At 42.8% G+C, this 20480-nt stretch overlaps 1 protein-coding gene across 1 annotated transcript in view; it reads right to left on the bottom strand.

The window, feature by feature from the left end:
• Positions 1–20480, bottom strand: part of LOC125453954 (lipoxygenase homology domain-containing protein 1) — a 222096-nt gene that overhangs the window by 74203 nt on the left and 127413 nt on the right. Inside the window, exons 16-21 of the mRNA XM_059649887.1 lie at positions 11129–11264; positions 8114–8268; positions 5988–6148; positions 5745–5821; positions 1633–1829; positions 413–605 (exon numbers count right to left, since the gene is read on the bottom strand). Of these exons, the coding sequence (XP_059505870.1) occupies positions 413–605; positions 1633–1829; positions 5745–5821; positions 5988–6148; positions 8114–8268; positions 11129–11264 (919 nt within the window). The remainder of the gene's footprint in view (positions 1–412; positions 606–1632; positions 1830–5744; positions 5822–5987; positions 6149–8113; positions 8269–11128; positions 11265–20480) is intronic.

Here is a 20480-nt window from a genome sequence, read left to right as displayed (position 1 = left end):
TTTTTGATCTTGTAAGAAAGAATGAATTGGACTAAGAGACAGTGACATCTATTTTGATCTCAACACAATAAAGATACAGGGAAGAAAATATCATGTTGATGATATCATTTAGGGAAGGAAGTCTGCTGTCTGTAACCACGTGCACCTCTATGCAACTCCATGCCCATAGCTATGTCTTTACGCTTAAACGGCTCACTCCTAGTCTAGAAAGGCAACCAGGAATGTCCTTATCAATAGTGGCCACATTCTATGAAGGAATGAAAAAAGAATCAGTTCACTTGGAGATTAGCAAAAAAAATGCATTGGGTATTGAATCAGAGGACAGAAAGATTAATGTTGAAACAGTGAGAAGAAGAGCATCTACAGTTCACATGCAAACCTGTCAAACATTTGTCATAGTTCATATCCTTACATTTTTCAATATCTGTGATCTCACTGGGATATATTTCAATCTCTGTCTTGCCATCTGCCTCGTCCTTGCACAACCATCGATGAGCAGGGAACATGTACTCTTTCCCATGTACAGGAACCTTGACTTGGATGCTATCCAGGAACCAACCAGCTCGTAGACCCACATTGTCATGTCCGATCAACAAACGGTTTAGCTTTTCAGAAGAGAATCATTGTTATTAATGCTTCGAAAACTCAAATTACAAATAGCCTTATTCAACTATCTCCAAATACATAAATAACCTTCAAACACATTTAAAATCATTTATAAGTATGAAATCAGTAAGGCTATATCCTCTATTAACACTCTATCCAACTACAGAATCTGATAAAGGAAAGTTTCAACATAAATGTTTTCTCCATCATTACACCTCCACTGCGTACGATCTCCCTGAGACAATATACATCCTGCCCTATTACTAGTGACACAAAAACTGTTGTGTTCACAGATTATTTCCTCAATTCATAGTGAGTCCAAGGACTCTTTGCATAACTTGCTCTAAATGGGAGGTAACCTGACATTTCCATTTACCACACCAAGTATCTTGGACTGAGCCTTTAAATTTAGCAACAACTACTGTAGCTCCAAGATAAAGCAGTTTTGTGTTGTGGCCCTCTCCAACAGAGAAATGACTGTCACTCTGCTAGTGAATTGCTGGACTTAAAGCCAAGTACTAGCAGTGAGTGAATGCACCATCCAGTACCTTTCTGTAAATTCTAAAGCATTAAATTGCTGCTTGTTTAAGGCACATGCACACCCTGACACCCAAACTTCATGTGTTGAGTATTTCACTGTTCCATTTTATGGTATTCAAAGCAATCTTCAATGATACTCAATTCACCAGAAATAATCTTTAACAATGAGCGTGCGAATAATATGGGTTGCACTGCGAGCAGTTCAGACAAGGTCAGTGGTCAGGATTAGTAGGAATATCACAATAAAATGGGTTAATATATGCATTAAAATAGCTGGCAAAAAAACATAATTCGTTGAGTACTGATTCACTAATATGGTTTATATAGTGTAATTCTAAACTGTGTGTCCAACCAAGTAAGGATAGTGATCTTGAACCCATATTGTCATTTGCTAGATAAATTAGCAATAATGCTGTTAGCCAGCAAGTTAGATAATAACTCAGAGGCATGATCCACAATCCATAATGTGCACCAACATGTACTTACTTTTCCAATGTCCATTGTGTCAATAATGAAAACATCCACACGGCCCTGTTCAAAGTAATTTCCCAAGTCATTGTCAGAGATGGCTAGAGAATGCTTGCTGGTATCTCCCTTCTCTCCATATAGTTTGATGAAAACTTTTGAATCACTGCTAGCTCCAGACACATTGCCTGTCTTCACTACAACATGGTAACGGATATCTGAGAGTTGAAATGAGTTACAGTGTTTAGCAAAAAAATCATAGCTGCGCAGGTTCAAGAGACAAATAAAGCAGGATTTGCATATACATAAAACACCTTATAAGACCTCTGAGATAACACAATGTGGAGCTGGAGGAACACAGCTGGCTAGGCAGCATCAGAGGAAAGGTGACATTTCGGGTTGGGACCTTTCTTCAAAAATAGTGGAGGGTCAGCTGTCTTGTTCCTCTGATGCTGCCAGTCCTGCTGTGTTCCTCCAGCTCCACACTGTGTTATCTCTAACTCCAGCATCAGCAGCTCTTACTACCTTTATAAGACCTTTATGTGTCCCAAAATGCTGTAAGAATTTAGTTTATGTTATCCAGTGCCTGGTGAACTGGGTTGATTTGAGCTCAAGAGTTGCAATTAAAAAATCAATAACCAGCATAGTTCAATAGGAGAACAGCAGAGCTACTATCTACTCTGTGGACTAGATTGGAGCACATTCTAAAGATGACCCAGGCCATTCACAACATTGCCATCTTTTTTGACTGTGAGCTGAATCTCTGCTCCGATATTCTCTTCATCACCAAGACTGTCTACTCCCAAAATGTGAACTTACGTGGCATGGTCAAAATATACAGGACAAAATCCCCATAAGTGAGCCTGCAGTACTAATTTCAGGGGGGAAACAGCCTGTGACAGGGGCAGCAGTGGGGTATTGGGGAAGTAATAAGGTGAGTGAGTAAGATGTACAGTGCATGGGGAGTGTGGGGTCGCCGACTAACCCTTTACTCCACATCTCCCCCCTCCTGAAGTTATTTTGTTTCCCCTTTTTAAACATTAACATCTGACCATTGACATTTAACTCATCACTCCCTCTTTTCCCACTTCACAACAAGATTCTTTCAGCTGAGGTATTAATCTCCAGTACTCCCAGTATTTCCAGCTCCCTTGGAGAGCCTGTGGGAGACATGTACTCCCTTATTGGAAGGGCGTGTTGGAAGGCCCTTACAACAGGGGTGGAGTGGAATGGCAGATTCTCCGCTGGTTTCTGGGCTGTACAGCAGTGAAACAGTGATTGAAGAAGCAATACTCCAGCACTCACATTGTCACAACCCCTGAAAGAGGAGGACAACAAACAAACTCTCTCTCTCCTAAAATTTGCTACTGATTTCAAATTCCTCCTTCAAAGTATTATAAACATTCTGTGTTTGAACTCTGTCATTTATGACAGCTTGTTTTCCTCTGATTGGCTTTTACAAACATGAATGAAGAACTCTTCTTTCATTCACAAGTTACCATTACAACTGTACAACCATCACTCATTGATTATAGCAGCATGTTGTTTTCTCAGATAATAATTTATGTTGATCTCTGAGCTCAGGATATTTGATGGAAAAGGGATATTCTTCCCCATCAAGGTATCTCTACATTCTATCAATTACATATAAACACTGGCTATCTTTGTACAAGACACCTGTCACATTTTCTATAATAGTTTCTTCCTCAGCCTTCAAGCAGTGTTCTGTATCCAATTTAAGATTAGGTTTCTTGCATTAACCGGGACCTCTGCATGCCAGTTCTGAGGAAGGATCACTCGACCCAACTCTGATTTCTCAACACAGATGCTGCCAAAACTTCAGAGGTATTCAAGAAATTTCTGTTTTTGAAACTAAAATACTACAAATGGACCTGCCATATCCCCTAAGAATAATTCTTCAGGGTCTTCAGTGTCTACACAGAATGTTAGGAAGCCTGCTAAATGCTTAATTTTCAATGCGGTTACTGCATCCCTGACATGTTCTCTCTCCTGACAGTCAAAATGTCCGATACCCCTGTTTAAGGACCGAGGGAGTGAGGCAGAAGACAGGAAACTGTAGGCTGATTAGCCTGACCTCGGTCATTGATAAGATTTTAGAGGCTATTATTAAGGATTAGATTGTGGAGTACTTGGAAGTGCGTGGTAAAATAGGATTGTGTCAGTATGGCTTCATCAAGAGGAGGTCATGCCTGACAAATCTTTCAGATTTGTTTGAGGAGTTGACAAGCAAGTGAGACAAAGCAGAGCCAGTGGATGTTATCTATTTGGACTTCTGGAAGGCCTTCGCCAAGGTGCTGCGTAGGAGGCTGCTAAATAAGATTACAGACCACGATAGTAGTGTAAATGTACTGGCATGGATAGAGGATTGGCCTCTGGCAGAAGAAAGAGAGTGAGTTGCTATTCACAATATACATTAATGATTTGGATGAGGAAACAAAATGTAACATCTCCAAGTTTGCAGATGATACCAAGTTGAGTGGGAGGGTGAACTATGATGAGGATGCAGAGATCCTTCAGCATGATCTGGACAGGATGGGTGAGTGGGCAAATCAATTGTTGATGCAGTATAATTTGAATAAAAGTGAGGTTATTCACTTTAGAAGCAAAAACAAGAAAGCAGATTACTACATGAATGGCAGTAAATCGGGGGAGGGGGGTGTGCAGCAGGACCTGGGTGTCCTTGTGCACCAGTTGCTGAAGGTAAGCATGCAGGTGCAGCGGGTGGTAAAGAAGCCAAATGTTATATTGGCCTTCATTGCAAGAGGTTTCGAGTGCAGAAGCAGGGGTGTGTTGTCGCGGTAATACAGGGCCTTGGTGAGGCCACACCTGGAATATTGTGTCAGAGATAATGGGAACTGCAGATGCTGGAGAATCCAAGATAACAAAGTGTGGAGCTGGATGAACACAGCAGGCCAAGCAGCATCTCAGGAGCACAAAAGCTGACATTTTGGGCCTAGACCCTTCATCAGAAAAGGGGGGCGGGGAGACGGTTCTGAAATAAATAGGGAGAGAGGGGGAGGCAGATCTTTTCAGATGAAGCGTCTAGGCACGAAATGCCAGCTTTTGTACTCCTAAGATGCTGCTTGGCCTGCTGTATTCATACAGCTCCACACTTTGTTATCATGGAATAATGTGTACAGTTTTGGTCTCCTTTTCTGATGAGGGATGCTCTTGCTCTCAAAGGAGTGCAGTGAAGATTTATCAAGCCGTATCCGGGGATGGCAGGTCTGACGTATGAGGAGAGATTGACTAAGTTAGGATTGTTTTCTCTGGAGTTCAGACAGATGAGGGGGTATCTCATAGAGACTTATAAATTTCTAGCAGGACTGGACAGGGTAGATATAGGGAGGTTGTTCCCAATGGTGCATGTGTCCGGAACCATGGGGGTCACAGGCCGAGGACTTGGGATAGACAATTTAGGACAGAGATGAGGAGACATTTCTTCACCCAAAGAGTGGTGAGTCTGTGAAATTCATTTCCACAGGAAGTTGTTGATGCCAAAACATTGAATGTATTCAAGAGGTGACGAGATAAAGCACTTGGGGCAAATGGAATCAGAAGTTATATGGGGAGAAAGCAGGATTAGGCTATTGAGTTGGCTGATCAACCCTGATCATTATGAATGGCAGCACAGGCTCGAAGGGCTGAATAGCTTCCTCCTATCTTCTGTGTTTCTATGTTTTTATAAAGGGCCTTTTTTTGAGGATGGCAACCAATGATTAGTAGAGTTCTGCAGGGGTCAGTGTGAGGACCACAACTTTTTTGTGTTATACACTAACAATTTGGACAAAGGCACTGTTGCTAAATTTGCAAATGATACAAAATAGGTGGAGGGACAGGTTGTGGTGAGGAAGTGGGAGACTACAGAAGGACTTGGTCAGGCTAGTGGGCAAAGAAGTAGCGGATGGAATACAATGTGGGTTATGCGCCTTGATAGGAAGAACTGAGGCATAGACTTCACTGCAGGTATACCTATTTAAATTGTGGCACGGTACCTTAAAACAGCATTCTCTTATAAAGTAAAAATTCCCTGTTGAATTTACCAAGCACCTGTAAGTAGGAAGAAATTTGGTTGACTGCAATTTACCAGGTTTAGAAAAATCCTTACTTACTTTTAAGCATCTGAGCATCTCCACGTGGAACCAGCTCTCGAACAATTTGGCCATCATCCTCACCTTTATCCAGCCACCTGGTGATAAATGCAGAAGTAATTGGTTTCCGTTCTACTCCACTTTCCCTAACAATTTTTTTCTCTTGCTTGTCTGCTATTCCATGCAGAAACATACGGTGTGCACAGCCAACACACAGAAATGTTCTCCTTTAAGTAGAGTTTATTGGAAGTTAAAATGTAGAACCTGTAACATGGGAATTCCACAGCCTGCACCTCTGGAGCTCCTTCCTCTTTGACGACCACCTTGTCTAGGTACCAGCCACAACTTCCACCTCTCCCATCATGTCCTATTCTCACCCTCGTCACTTTCTTCAGACTTACTGCCTCAATGATAAACTCATCTGCCTGAAAGTAGGAAATACAGCAAGACGTTGATGGTATCTACACTTAGACAGAATAACTCAGGGTACAAATATTGATACAGTGTAGTTTAGGCTACGGGCAGAGAGGGGTGAATAAGGGGATAGACAGAAGGGTTAATCAGGGCATAAGGAGACTGGGTAAATCATGGGTTGGACAGATTGGGTAAATCAGGGTAGACAGAGAGGTAATTTGGGGTAGAGACAAACAGGATAAATCATGGTACAGGCAGATTGGTGTATCAGGGTAGAGACAAACTGTGTAAATTAGGGTATAGACAGACTGGGTAAATTGGGGTGTAGACAGACTGGGTAAATTGGGGTGTAGACAGACTGGGTAAATTGGAGTGTAGACAGACTGGGTAAATTGGGGTGTAGACAGACTGGGTAAATTGGGGTGTAGACAGACTGTGTAAATTGGTGTATAGACAGACTGGGTAAATTGGGGTGTAGATAGACTGGGTAAATTAGGGTATAGACAGACTGTGTAAATTGGGGTATAGACAGACTGTGTAAATTGGGGTGTAGATAGACTGTGTAAATTGGGGTATAGACAGACTGTGTAAATTGGGGTATAGACAGACTGTGTAAATTGGGGTATAGACAGGCTGTGTAAATTGGGGTAGAGACAGACTGTGTAAATTGGCGTATAGACATGCTGTGTAAATTGGGGTGTAGATAGACTGGGTAAATTGGGGTGTAGATAGACTGTGTAAATTGGGGTATAGACAGACTGTGTAAATTGGGGTAGAGATAGACTGGGTAAATTGGGGTGTAGATAGACTGGGTAAATTGGGGTGTAGACAGACTGGGTAAATTGGGGTGTAGATAGACTGTGTAAATTGGTGTATAGACAGACTGTGTAAATTGGGTATAGACAGGCTGTGTAAATTGGGGTATAGACAGGCTGTGTAAATTGGGGTATAGACAGGCTGTGTAAATTGGGGTATAGACAGACTGGGTAAATTGGGATATAGACAGGCTGTGTAAATTAGGGTATAGACAGACTGTGTAAATTGGGGTGTAGACAGACTGTGTAAATTGGGGTATAGACAGACTGTGTAAATTGGAGTGTAGACAGACTATGTAAATTGGGGTGTAGATAGACTGGGTAAATTGGGGTATAGATAGACTGTGTAAATTGGGGTATAGACAGACTGTGTAAATTGGGGTATAGACAGACTGTGTAAATTGGCGTATAGACATGCTGTGTAAATTGGGGTGTAGATAGACTGGGTAAATTGGGGTGTAGATAGACTGTGTAAATTGGGGTGTAGACAGACTGTGTAAATTGGGGTGTAGATAGACTGGGTAAATTGGAGTATAGACAGACTGTGTAAATTGGGGTGTAGGCAGACTGTGTAAATTGGGGTATAGACAGACTGTGTAAATTGGGGTGTAGACAGACTGGGTAAATTGGGGTATAGACAGACTGTGTAAATTGGGGTATAGACAGACTGGGTAAATTGGGATATAGACAGGCTGTGTAAATTAGGGTATAGACAGACTGTGTAAATTGGGGTGTAGACAGACTGTGTAAATTAGGGTATAGACAGACTGGGTAAATTGGGGTGTAGACAGACTGTGTAAATTGGGGTGTAGATAGACTGGGTAAATTGGGGTGTAGATAGACTGGGTAAATTGGTGTATAGACAGACTGTGTAAATTGGGGTATAGACAGGCTGTGTAAATTAGGGTATAGACAGACTGTGTAAATTGGGGTGTAGACAGACTGTGTAAATTGGGGTGTAGATAGACTGTGTAAATTGGGGTGTAGATAGACTGTGTAAATTGGGGTATAGACAGACTGTGTAAATTGGGGTGTAGATAGACTGCATGAATCAGGATGTAGACAAACTGGGTAGATCTGGGTATAGACAGACCGGGTAAATCAAAGCATAGACGAAAAGATACAGTGATTTGCTGTTAAGTATGCAAATATTGTACTCACATTGCCCTTCTCAAATTTGTTGACATTATTCTTGCTGTCATAAAGCACGCGGTCCCCCGTGTCTCCCTGCAGGCCGATCAGGCAAATGAAGACATTGGCATCTGTGCCACTGCCGCCCACTTTGCCAGTGTAGATGATAACCCGGTATTTCACCACTGCATGGAACACACACAAAATATCATGACTACTGTTGATGTTACATCTACTCGGAGATAACAAGAACTGCAGATGCTGGGGTCAGAGTCAATACAGTGTGGGGCTGGAGGAACACAGCAGGTCAGGCAGCGTCAGAGGAGTAGGAAAGTCAATGTTTCGGATTGGGACCCTTCTTCAGGACCCTCCCAATGCAAAACATCAACTTTCCTGCTCCTCTGATGCTCCCTGACCTGCTGTGTTCCTCCAGCTCCACGCTTTATCGATTGATGTTATACCTGTCCTGGTTCTGCTTTGCAGGGTTGGCTGTTAAAATCTCAGTGCACCAGCGAGCTTCTGGGCATAGATTTGAACTATAGGTTAGAGTTTTCTTGATGGTAGTTAGATTTCACGTCAGAACTCAGTCTAGATTCTGAACTGGGAAGATGGTGCGACATGCTGCTGAAGGCACTTGGTAACATAAGAAACAGGAACAAGTGCAGGCTATTCAGCCTCCCAAGACTTCTCAGTAAGATTGGGGTAACTGTATACCCAGCCTCATTTTCCTGTCTAAGCCGCAATACACTTGATGTTGCATAGTGCCTAACAATGGTCCATACTACACTAAATTGCGATTATCCTGCTACCTCAGATGGGAAATCACACACATCAAAGTGGCAACGGAAATGCCTCTTGGAACGAATATTATTTTAAAAAATCATAAGAAGTTCTAACTATTCTCACAATTGCAAGTGGTTCTACCGCAAAAGCGAGTGTTAACAGTGGAGTACAGGTTCAGCTGCTGATTATATTGCTCTCCTGATTCACAATCGACAGAGATGACAATCTGGAATAATATATAATGGACAGTTGAAACAAGAAAAACTAAGAGCAGATGTAGGTCATTTGGCCCTTCAGACTTGCTCTGCTATTTAACGTGATCATGGCCCATCCTCTATCTTAATGACACTTTCCCATTTTTTTGACCCCTTGATGGCTTTAAGTTTTAAAAATTATCCCTTTCTGAAATATATTAGATGTCTTATCTCCACAGCCTTCTGTGGTATAGAATTCACTAGGTTCACTAATTTATGAGTTAAGAAATAATTCCTCATCTCGGTTCTGAATGGCCTACCCTGTTTCCTGAGATTGTATTCCCTGGTTCTCAACTCCCCAACCAGGGAAACCATTCTCCCTGAATCTAGTCTGGTCAGACGTTAGAATTTTACACATTTCAATCAGATCGCCCAGCATCCTTTGAAACTCTAATGAACACAGGTGCAGTAAAACAACTCTCTCTTTGTAGCTCCTGGTTTACACGAACAGCCAGGGTCAAGATTACCCTTGGTAATTCTTCTGATCATAGACTGTAGAATCCCTACAGTATAGAAACAGGCCCTTCGGCCCAACAAGTCCACAGTGACCCTCGGATGTCCCACTCAGACCCATCCTCCTATAACCCTTCTAATGTACTCATGCCTGAAAATTATGGGCAATTTAGCATGGCCACTCCACCTAACTTGCACATCTTTGGACCACGGAAGGAAACCGGAATACCCGAAGGAAACCCACACAGACACGGGGAGAATGTGCAAACTCCACACAGACTGCCACCCAAGAGTGGAATCAAACTCGGGTTCCTGGAACTGTGAGGCAGCAGTGCTAATCGCTGAGCCTCTGTGCCAGCCCTTTGCTCCTGTAGTGTCCCATCACAAACCCAGCTATTCATAAATTCCGCAACATTGCTGGCTGCTTGTTATACTGTATAAGAGAGAGAGAGAGTTTCGTTCCGAGAGTTGGACTTCACCTCAGACCAGGATCATGAACAGTGTCAGGAACAAACCTGAGCCTCCAGACCAGCCGTCAATCAAGAGGTCCCCAAAGGGCAGAGGGGCGTGAGACTTGCTGCTTTTTTCTCCTTTCCTCTTCCATTTAATGTTACCACTATAATCATTTGTTATTACCACTATCATCATTATTGTTACTTAATAAATGTTCATTTTAAAGCAGATTGCTATGGTTGAGCCTTCTCTCTGAAAAGAACCCCGCTTAGATACACTCTGTGATCCAAGAGAAATAGGGAGATTAAAAGAGGTCATTGAAAGGTCACTTGTGGATTTTGAAGATTATTTCTAAGAAGGTTCTGCAGAACTCCATGACTGGTGATAACCACCTGGTTTGGTGTATACCTTTGTTGGGATTATTGAACAGTGAGTGGATGCAAGGTATTTTAGTGATAATGGGAACTGCAGATGCTGGAGAATCCAAGATAACAAAATGTGGAGCTGGATGAACACAGCAGGCCAAGCAGCATCTCAGGAGCACAAAAGCTGACGTTTTGGGCCGAGGCCCTTCACCAGAATGTCTGGTTGGGAGGCAAGGAACTTACCAGGAAGAGTTGTGTATTTGTGTTTGCACGCATGTGTCTTTGCATATGGGTGTGCTTGTGTGTGTGTACTTTTGTATGCATGCAAATTTGTGTCTATTCACATTTGTATGAACACAATCATTTGTGCCTGCATTTGTTTGTGTTTGTGTGCCTGCATTTGTGTGTGCCTGTTTGTGTGTGTACGTTTGCATGTGTGCATGCATTTGCAAGTGTATCAGTGTGTGTTGGCACCATTTAGAAGGATATGCATTTACATTTCTATAATATCATGACAAGATGCTAGCCAAGGATCTAGATCAGCATCTTGATTGCAACAGTGTGGACAACCTTTCCGCGGTACTCACATCCACGGATTTGTGCTAAGCTATAGGAGATCAGAAATCAGGGAAATGGGCAAGAAAATAGATTAGAAAGCACAACAAGTTAACAAAAGATCAGTCTGAATACAGTCTGCCTGGCTTTTTCCCCACTTGACTGATTGTGCATTCACTCACAGGGTTGGACTTCATCAACACAATCCCCCTCAGCAGGCAGCTCCCGTATGATCTCATTATCATCTTCATTGATATCCAACCATCGGCCGCATTTGAAGCTATATTTCTCCTTTGTTAGTGATTTCATTAGAGTCACCTGCAGTAAATCAGAGCACATGTACACATCAGGCCAGATGTTGGCTATTGAAGCTAGAAACTTGAGCGGTATAATTTCCCAACATTGCCAGCTCCACCTTGATCTAGACAGACACATTACACCTGGCTTATGGTCATTCTGTCTTTCAGGTTGTTAATAAAAATTGTTTTGTTGTTAAAATATAAGTCACAGAGTTATTCTAACGATGCTCTGTGTTCTAATTTATTTTTTTCTTTGTTCGTTCACAGTAAGAAGTTACCACTGGCTAGGTCAGCATTTATTGCCCAACCTCATTGCCCAGAGGGCAATTAAGGGTCAACCACATTGTTGTGGAACTGGAGTCACATGTAGGCCAGACCAGGTAAGAATGGCAGCTTCCTTCCTTAAAGGACATTAGTGAACCAGATGGGTTTTTCCCAACAATCGACAATGGATTCACAGTCATCACTAGATCCTTAATTCCAGATATTTATTGAATTCGGCTCTTATTTCTGTTTCGTAAATATCATGACATTATAATCAAAACTTAGAATACTCCATGATGAAATCGCTTGACCTAATCATGGCAGTTGTTGAGGTTAGGGGGCTCACTAAAAAAGAGGACACTGTGGTGAAAGGGAATAAAATGCATCACTGCAGACGTGAGGAGATCACAGATGAAGAGTGGACATTGGGGGAGGGGTAAGAGTGAACATTAGGAGGGAAAGTAATCACGGTGGGGGGAGGAGTGAATATCACGGGTGCAAGTCATTATAGAGAGAAGGAAATGACTTTGGAGAGGGGAGATTATATAGAGTTGAGTTTGATGATGAACACAATTAGATATGGCAAACAAAAAAATTGAAGTTTCTGTTATCTGACACACAGTAAGTTCTCCGTGTGAGCTGAGTTTTATCCTTGGATTATGTTTGCATGAGTGTGTCTGTGTCTCTTTCATTCATGAAGAACTTAAACCTTGATCACAGATGGTGCCAGACCTGCTTACTTTCTCCAGCAATTTATGTTTTTGTTTCAGCTCTTCAGCATCCATGGTTATTTGTTTTATTTGAGAGTTTTCATTTAGCCTGTTAATTACAAATAGATAGTTGTGTGTACAGTGCTGTTCCATAATGTGTAAATGGACAATGATCTGTGGGGAGCTTTTATTTATACTATGGACTTCACACTGTCTTTGATGTGTGAGGTGGTGATTTTAATCACTTGGATTGTTAATAGTCAATTTTGTGCAGAGAGTAGGTCTTATATTGTAGAGTTTTGAATTGTAAATTCATGCACAATTGACACAAATATGTGGTGTTGGCCTTCATCCTGCAGATTGTGAATGAACTTGTAAGTGTGTGGTTGTTATTGTATGCTCTGTGAGTAATCAGTTCTGTGTATGTGTTGGCATCTCTTTCTCAAGCACCAGAACCCTCTCATTTCACTGTGTCTTCCTCCAGTCTCAACAACATCCCTTATGTCTGTAACTGCTTGTAAGCCTAAAAGACGTGATTGTGACCAAGAAGATAGATGAAGGCAGAGTGGTGGATGTTGTCCACATGGGCTTTAATAAGGTTTTTCACAAGGCTCTGTATGGTAGGCTGATTAGTAAGATTAGATCACATGAGATCTTGGAAGAGCTAGCCAACTGGATACAAAATTGGCTTGATGGTAGGAGACAGAGAGAGACAGAGTTGTTATTCAGATTACAGATCTGTGACTAGCGGTGTGCTGCAAGGATTGTTGTTGGTTCCACCTGTGTTTGCAATTTATAGAAATTATTTGCATTTGAATATAGGAGGATGCACTAAAATTGGTGATACAGTGGACAGTGTTTATCTAAAATTACTTGAGACATCTTGATTAGCTGGGCCAATGAGCTATTGAGAGGCAGATGGAGTTTAATTTAGATAAATGTGAGATGTTGCATTTTGGTAAGACAAACCAGCACAGGACTTATACAGTGAATGGTAGGGCCTTGAGGAGTGTTGTCAAAAGAAGAGTCAGATGAGTGTAGGTACACAATTCCTTGAAAGTGACAACACAGGCAGGCAGGGTGGTGAAGAAGTCATTTGGCATGTTTGCCTTCATCGGTCACAGCACTGAGTATAGGAGTTGGCACGTCGTGTTATGGTGGTATAGCACATTGATGGGGCCACTTTTACAATACTGAGTATAATTCTGGTCACCCTGCAATAGGAAGAATTTTCTTAAACTGGAAAGGCTGCAGAAAACAATTACAAAAATGTTACTGGGACTGGACAGTTTGAATTACAGGGAGAGGCTGGATAGGCTGGGACTACTTTCTCTGGAGCATCAGAGGTTGAGGTTTATAAAATCTTGAAGGGCATAGATAAAGTGACTAGCCAAGGCCTTTTACCCAGAGGAGCAAAATCCAAAACGAGAGAGCACGGGTTAATGTAAGAGTGGAAAGATTTAAAAAGCACCTCAGGGCAACTTTTTCAGACAGCGGGTGGGGCATATATTGAACAAGCTGCCAAAGGAAATGGTAGATATGGGTAGAGTTACAACATTTAAAAGTCACTTCGACATTTGCATGAATAGGAATGATGTAGAGGGATATGGGCCAAATGCAAGCAAATGGGACTAATTCAGTTTAGGAAACCTGGTTGGCATGGGTGGATTGGAGTGAAGGGTCTGCTTCTGTGCTCTTCAAATCTTCGACTATACGTGGAATTTTGTGGAGGCAACAGTGGTCTGGGCCACCAGGAATGCTCATTGCATTTGACAGACCAGCAATATTCACATTCCTCCAGAACAATCCGCAATCTCCTGGCCCAGCATATCCCCAATCAACTATTACCATCAAGGTTCAACCCTGGTTCAATGAAGAGCGCAGGAGGGCATGCCAAAAGCAGCATCAGGCATACCTAAAAATGGAGGTGTCAACCTAGTGAAGCTACCAAACAGGACTACTTGCATGCCAAACAGCGAAAGCAGCAAGTGATACAGAGAGCTAAGCAATTTCACAACCAGCACATCTGATCTAAACTCTGCAGTCTTGCCACATCCAGTCTTGAATGATGGTGGATAACTAAACAACTCATGGGAACAGGAGGTTCCACAAATATCTCCATCCTCAATGACAGAACAGCCCTGCATATCAGTGGAAAACATAAGCCTGAAGCATTTGCAATAATCTTCAGCCAGAGGTGCTGAGTGGATGATCCATCTCGGCTTTCTCCTTTGGTCTCCAGCATCATAAATAACAATATTCAGCCAATCTGATTCACTCTACATGATATCAAGTGACATCTGGAGGCATTGGATACTGCAAAGGCTATGGGCCCTGACAACATTCCAAAATAGTGCTGAAGACTTGTGCTCCAGGACTTGCCGCTCCCCTAGCCAAGCTGTTCTAGTACAGTTACAACACTGGTATCTACCCAATAATGTGCAATGTTACCCAGGTATGTCTTGTGCACAAAAAGCAGGGCAAATCCAACAAGGTCAGTTACCACCTATCAGTCTATTCTCAATCATCTGTAAAGTGACAGAAGGTGTCATCAATAGTGCTATCAAGCAATACATAGTCAGCAATAACCTGCTCACTAACACCCTGTTAGGGTTCCACTAGGACAACTCATCTCCTGACCGCATTACAGTCTTTGTTCAAACAGGGACAAAACAGCTGAATTCCAAAGGTGAGGCGAGAGCGACAGACAAGGCTACATTCAAATGAATATGGCAAGCAGTCTATTGAAGCTGGAGTCGATGGCTATTGAGGGAAAATTCTCTGCTGGTTGGAGTCATGCGTGGCAGATGGAAAGACGGTTGAGGTTCTTGGAGGTCAATCATCTCAGCTTCAGGACATCTCTGCAGGAGTTCTTCAGAACAGTGTACTTGGTCCAACCATCTTCAGCTGCTTCACAATGGCCTTCCCTCCATCTTAAGGTCAGAAGTGAATATGTTTGATGAACAATTGCACAGTGTTTAGCATCATTCATGACTCTTCAGATAGTCAAGCAGTCCATAATCAAATGCAACAAGATCTGTACAATATCCAGGCTTCTGCTGACAAGAGGCAAATAACATTCATGCCACACAAAGACCAGACAATGAACATCACCAATAAGAGACAATCTAACCACCGCCCCTTGACATTCAGCAGTGTTACCATCACTGACTCCCCCACTATCAACATCCTGGAGTTTACTATTGACGTCAACTGAATCCGCCACATAAACACAATGGCTGCTAAATCAGGTCAGTGGTTAGGATCACTGCAGTGAGTAACTCATTCCAGACTCCCTAAAGCCAGGGCCACACGGACCAAGTCGGAAGTGTGATGGAATAATCCCCACTTGCTTGGATGGGTGCAGCTCCAACAACATTTGAGAAGCTTGATATCATACAGGACAAAGCAGCACAACCACAAGCACAAACATTCACTCCCTCTGCTACTGACACTCAGTAATAGCAGTGAGCACTGTCCAGAAAATGCACTGTAAAAATTCACAAAATTTTGTCAGCACCTTCCAAATCTAATACCACTTCCATCTAGAAGGACAAGGGTAACAAATATATTAGAATACCACAACCTAGAAGTTGCCCTCCAAGCCACTCATTATCTTGACTTGGAAATATGTTGCCATTCCTTTGCTGTCACTGAGTCAAAATCCTGCAATTTCCTCCCTAATGGCATAGTGGGTAAAACTACAGCACATGGACTGCTGTGGTTCAAGAAAGCAAGCTCACTAACACATTCTCAAAGTCATCTAGGAATGGTCAATAAATGCTGACCAGCCACATCCCACAAGTGAATACTTGGACCACAGGAACGGAATTCCCACCCATTGAAAGCATAACATTTCACCCTCTAAGGCTCTCTAGGTCATGGTGATATTTTGTTTTCTTTATGCATTCATGGGGTGAAGGTGTCACTGGCTAGGCAGCATTTATTGCCCATCCCTAATTGCCCAGAGAGCAGTTAAGAATCAACCACATTGCTGTGGGTCTGGAGTCACATGTAGGCCAGACCAGGTAAGGATGACATTTTCTTTCCTTAAAGGACATTATTGAACTAGATGGGTTTTTCCAACAATCGCCAATGCACTCACAGTCATCATTAGATTCTTAATTCCAGATATTTTATTGAATTCAAATTCCACCATCTGCCATGGTGGGATTTGAACCCGGGACCCCAGAACATTATCTGGGGGTCTGGATTAACAGTCCAGCAATAATACCACTAGGCCATCACCTCCCACTGTTGCCACTGAGATGTTGCACATAAAGGAAATTGCACAGTACTCAGTAAATGTCTGGTCCAAACCTATAGAAATCGGAGCAAGTTCACAATCAGACAGATTTTACTGCCCCTGGGAAGGAGTGGATTTGTTGTTTCTATTTCGAAGGATTTGTTATGCTATTTCTAAGGATCTTGGCCAAGTGAAATAGAGATTGATAGGAAGGGTGAGGGGAGTAACGAATTTAAAGTATTATATATGAATGCGCAAAGCATAAGAAATAAGGTGGATGAGCTTGAGGCTCAGTTGGAAATTGGCAGATACGATGTTGCGGTGATAACTGAGACGTGGCTTCAAATGAACAGGGCCAGGGAAATGAATATTCAAGGATATATGTGCTATCGAAAGGACGGACTGACAGGCAGAGGGGGTGGGGTGGCCCTGTTGGTGAGGAATGATATTCAGTCCCTTGCGAGGGAGCACATAGAATCAGGAGATGTACAGTCAGTATGGATAGAACTAAGAAATTCTAAGGGTAGAAGGACCCTAATGGGAGTTATCTACAGGCCCCCAAACAGTAGTCTGGATGTAGGGTGTAAGTTGAATCAGGAGTTGAAATTGGCCTGTTGCAAAGGTATTACTACAGTTGTTATGGGGGATTTCCACATGCAGGTAGACTGGGAGAATCAGGATAGTACTGGACCCCAAGAAAGGGAGTTTGTGGCGTGCCTCCGAGATGGATTCTTAGAACAGCTTGTACTGGACCCTACCAGGGAGGAGGCAATTCTGGATCTGGTGTTGTGCAACGAACCGGATTTGATCAGGGACCTCGAAGTAAAGGAGCCATTAGGAGGTAGTGACCATGATATGATAAGTTTTAATCTGCAATTTGAGAGGGAGAAGGGAGAATCTGAAGTGTCAGTATTGCAGTTGAATAAAGGGAACTATGGAGCTATGAGGGAGGAGCTGGCCAAAGTTCAATGGTTCAATACCCTAGTAGGGATGGCAGTGGAACAATAATGGCAGGTATTTCTGGATATAATGCAGAAGGTGCAGGATCAGTTCATTCCAAAGAGGAAGAAAGATCCGAAAGGGAGGCAGGGGTGGCTGTGGCTGACAAGGGAAGTTAAGGACTGTATAAAGATAAAAGAGAAGAAGTATAACAGAGCAAAGATGAGAGGGAAGCCGAAGGACTGGGAAGCTTTTAAAGAGCAACAGGAGATAACTAAAAAGGCAATACATGGAGAAAAAATGAGGTATGAAGGAAAACTGGCCAAAAATATAAAGGAGGATAGTAAACGCTTTTTTAGGTAGGTAAAAAGAAAAAAATGGTTAAGACTAAAATTGGGACCTTGAATGGGTGAAATTGGTGGATTTATTATGCGGCACAAGGAAATGGCAGAAGACTTGAATAGGCACTTTAGATCTATATTCACTAGGGAAGACACAAGCAATCTCCCAGATGCAATAGTGGCTGAAGGACCGAGGGTAATGGATGAACTGAAGGGAATTTATATTAGGCTGGAAATGGTGTTGGGTAGACTGTCAGGTCTGAAGGCTGATAAGTCCCTGGCCCTGATGGTCTGCATCCCACGGGACTTAAGGAGGTGGCTCTAGAAATTGTGGACACATTGGTAATCACTTTCCAATGTTCTATAGATTCAGGATCAGTTCCTGTGGATTGGAGGGTGGCAAATTTTGTCCCATTTTTCAAGAAAGGAGGGAGAGAGAATACAGGAAATTATAGACCGGTTAGCCTGATGTCAGTGGTGGGAAAGATGCTGGAGTCAATTACAAAAGATGAAATTACGACTCATTTGGATAGCAGTAACAGGATAGGTCAGAGTCAGCATGGATTTACAAAGGGAAAATCGTGCTTGACTAATCTTCTGGAATTTTTTGAGGATGTAACTATGAAGATGGACAAGGGAGAGCCAGTGGATGTAGTGTACCTGGACTTTCAGAAAGCCTTTGCTGAAGTCCCACATAGGAGATTGGTGAACAAAATTAGGGCGCATGGTATTGGGGGCAAAATACTGAGTTGGATTGAAAATTGGCTGGCTGATACGAAGCAAAGAGTAGTGATAACCGGGTCCCTTTCAGAATGGCAGGCAGTGACCACTGGGGTACCACAAGGTTCGGTGCGGGGACTGCATCTGTTCACAATATACATTAATGATATAGATGAAGGCATTAAAAGTAATATCAGCAAATTTGCTGATGACACAAAGCTGGGTGGCAGTGTGAAATGTGAGGAGGATGTTATGAGAATACAGGGTGACTTGGACAGGCTAGGTGAGTGGATGGATGCATGGCAGATGCAGTTTAATGTGGATAAATGTGTGGTTATCCACTTTGGTGGCAAGAACAAGAAGGCAGATAACTGTCTAAATGGAGACAAGTTAGGTAAAGGGGAAGTACAACGAGATCTAGGTGTTCTTGTACATCAGTCAATGAAAGCAAGCATGCAGGTACAGTAGGCAGTGAATAAAGCTAATGGCATGCTGGCCTTCATAAAAAGAGGAATTGAGTATAGGAGCAAAGGGGTCCTTCTGCAGCTGTACAGGACCCTGGTGAGACCGCACCTAGAATATTGTGTGCAGTTTTGGTCTGCAAATTTGAGGAAGGACATTCTTACTTTTGAGGGAGTGCAGCGTAGGTTCCCGAGGTCAATTCCTGGAATGGTGGGACTATCATATGTTGAAAGATTGGAGCGACTGGGCTTGTATACACTTGAGTTTAGAAGGATGAGAGGGGATCTGATTGAGACATATAAAATTATTAAGGGATTGGACACTCTGGAGGCAGGAAGCATGTTTCTGTTGATGGGTGAGTCCAGAATCAGAGGACACAGTTTAAAAATAAGGGGTAGGCCATTTAGAACAGAGTTAAGGAAGAACTTCTTCACCCAGAAAGTGGTGGATATATGGAATGCTCTGCCCCAGAAGGCAGTGGAGGCCAGGTCTTGGATACTTTCAAGAAAGAGATGGATAGAGCACTTGAAGATAGTGGAATCAAGGGTTATGGGGATAAGGCAGGAACAGGATACTGATTGTGGATGATCAGCCATGATCATAATGAATGGTGGTACTGGCTCAAACGGCTGAATGGCCTACTCCTGCACCTATTGTCTATTTTAGATTAGAGTCCCTCCAGTGTGGAAACAGGCCCTTTGGCCCAACAAGTCCACACCGCCCCTTGAAGCATCCCACCCAGACCCATCCCCCTATAACCCACATACCCCCGAATACTACGGGCAATTTAGCATGGCCAATCCACCTAGCCTGCACATCTTTGGACTGTGGGAGGAAACCGGAGCACCCGGAGGAAACCCACACAGACACAGGGACAATGTGCAAACTCCACACAGACAGTTGCCCGAGGCTGGAATTGAACCCAGGTCCCTGGTGCTGTGAAGCTGCAGTGCTAACCACTGAGCCACCGTGCTGTCCAAATTGTCTATTGTTATGCATCTCCAATTCCCCTTCAGAAAGTGTGGTGAACAATCTTAGACTCATCATGTTTTACAGCACGGACTGAGGCTTTTCGATCAATCATGTCCACGTTTGACATCAAGCACCAATCTGGTCTCGCTCCATTTCTCAGCACAGCTTTGTATGCTGTAAAGCTTCAAGTGATTATCTAAATGTTTCTTCAATGTTATGAGGGTTTCTGCCTCTACCACCCTTACAGTCAGTGAGCTCCAGATATCCACCACTCTGGTGAAACAAATTCTTCCTTAAATCCTCCCTAGACCTCCTGCCGTTACTTTAAATCTATTCCACTAGTTATTAATCCATCTCGTCAGGGGAAAAGCTTTTGCCTAACTACACAGTCTATATCCTCATAATTTTGTAAACCTCAATCAGTTGCTTCCTCAGCCCTTTCTCAGAGAAACAAACCCCACAGGCCCTTGTTGAACCATTGCAGTTCATCAGGTGTAGGTCCACCCCATACTGTGGGTAAGGAGCACGCCACCTTTAAGAAGTAAAAGTCAGTCACTTTGCTATGGGCTTAAAATCAAATA

The sequence above is a fragment of the Stegostoma tigrinum genome, chromosome 1 (assembly GCF_030684315.1).
Source record: "Stegostoma tigrinum isolate sSteTig4 chromosome 1, sSteTig4.hap1, whole genome shotgun sequence".
Lineage (NCBI taxonomy): Eukaryota > Metazoa > Chordata > Chondrichthyes > Orectolobiformes > Stegostomatidae > Stegostoma > Stegostoma tigrinum.
This window is presented reverse-complemented; position numbering and strand designations above follow the sequence as displayed.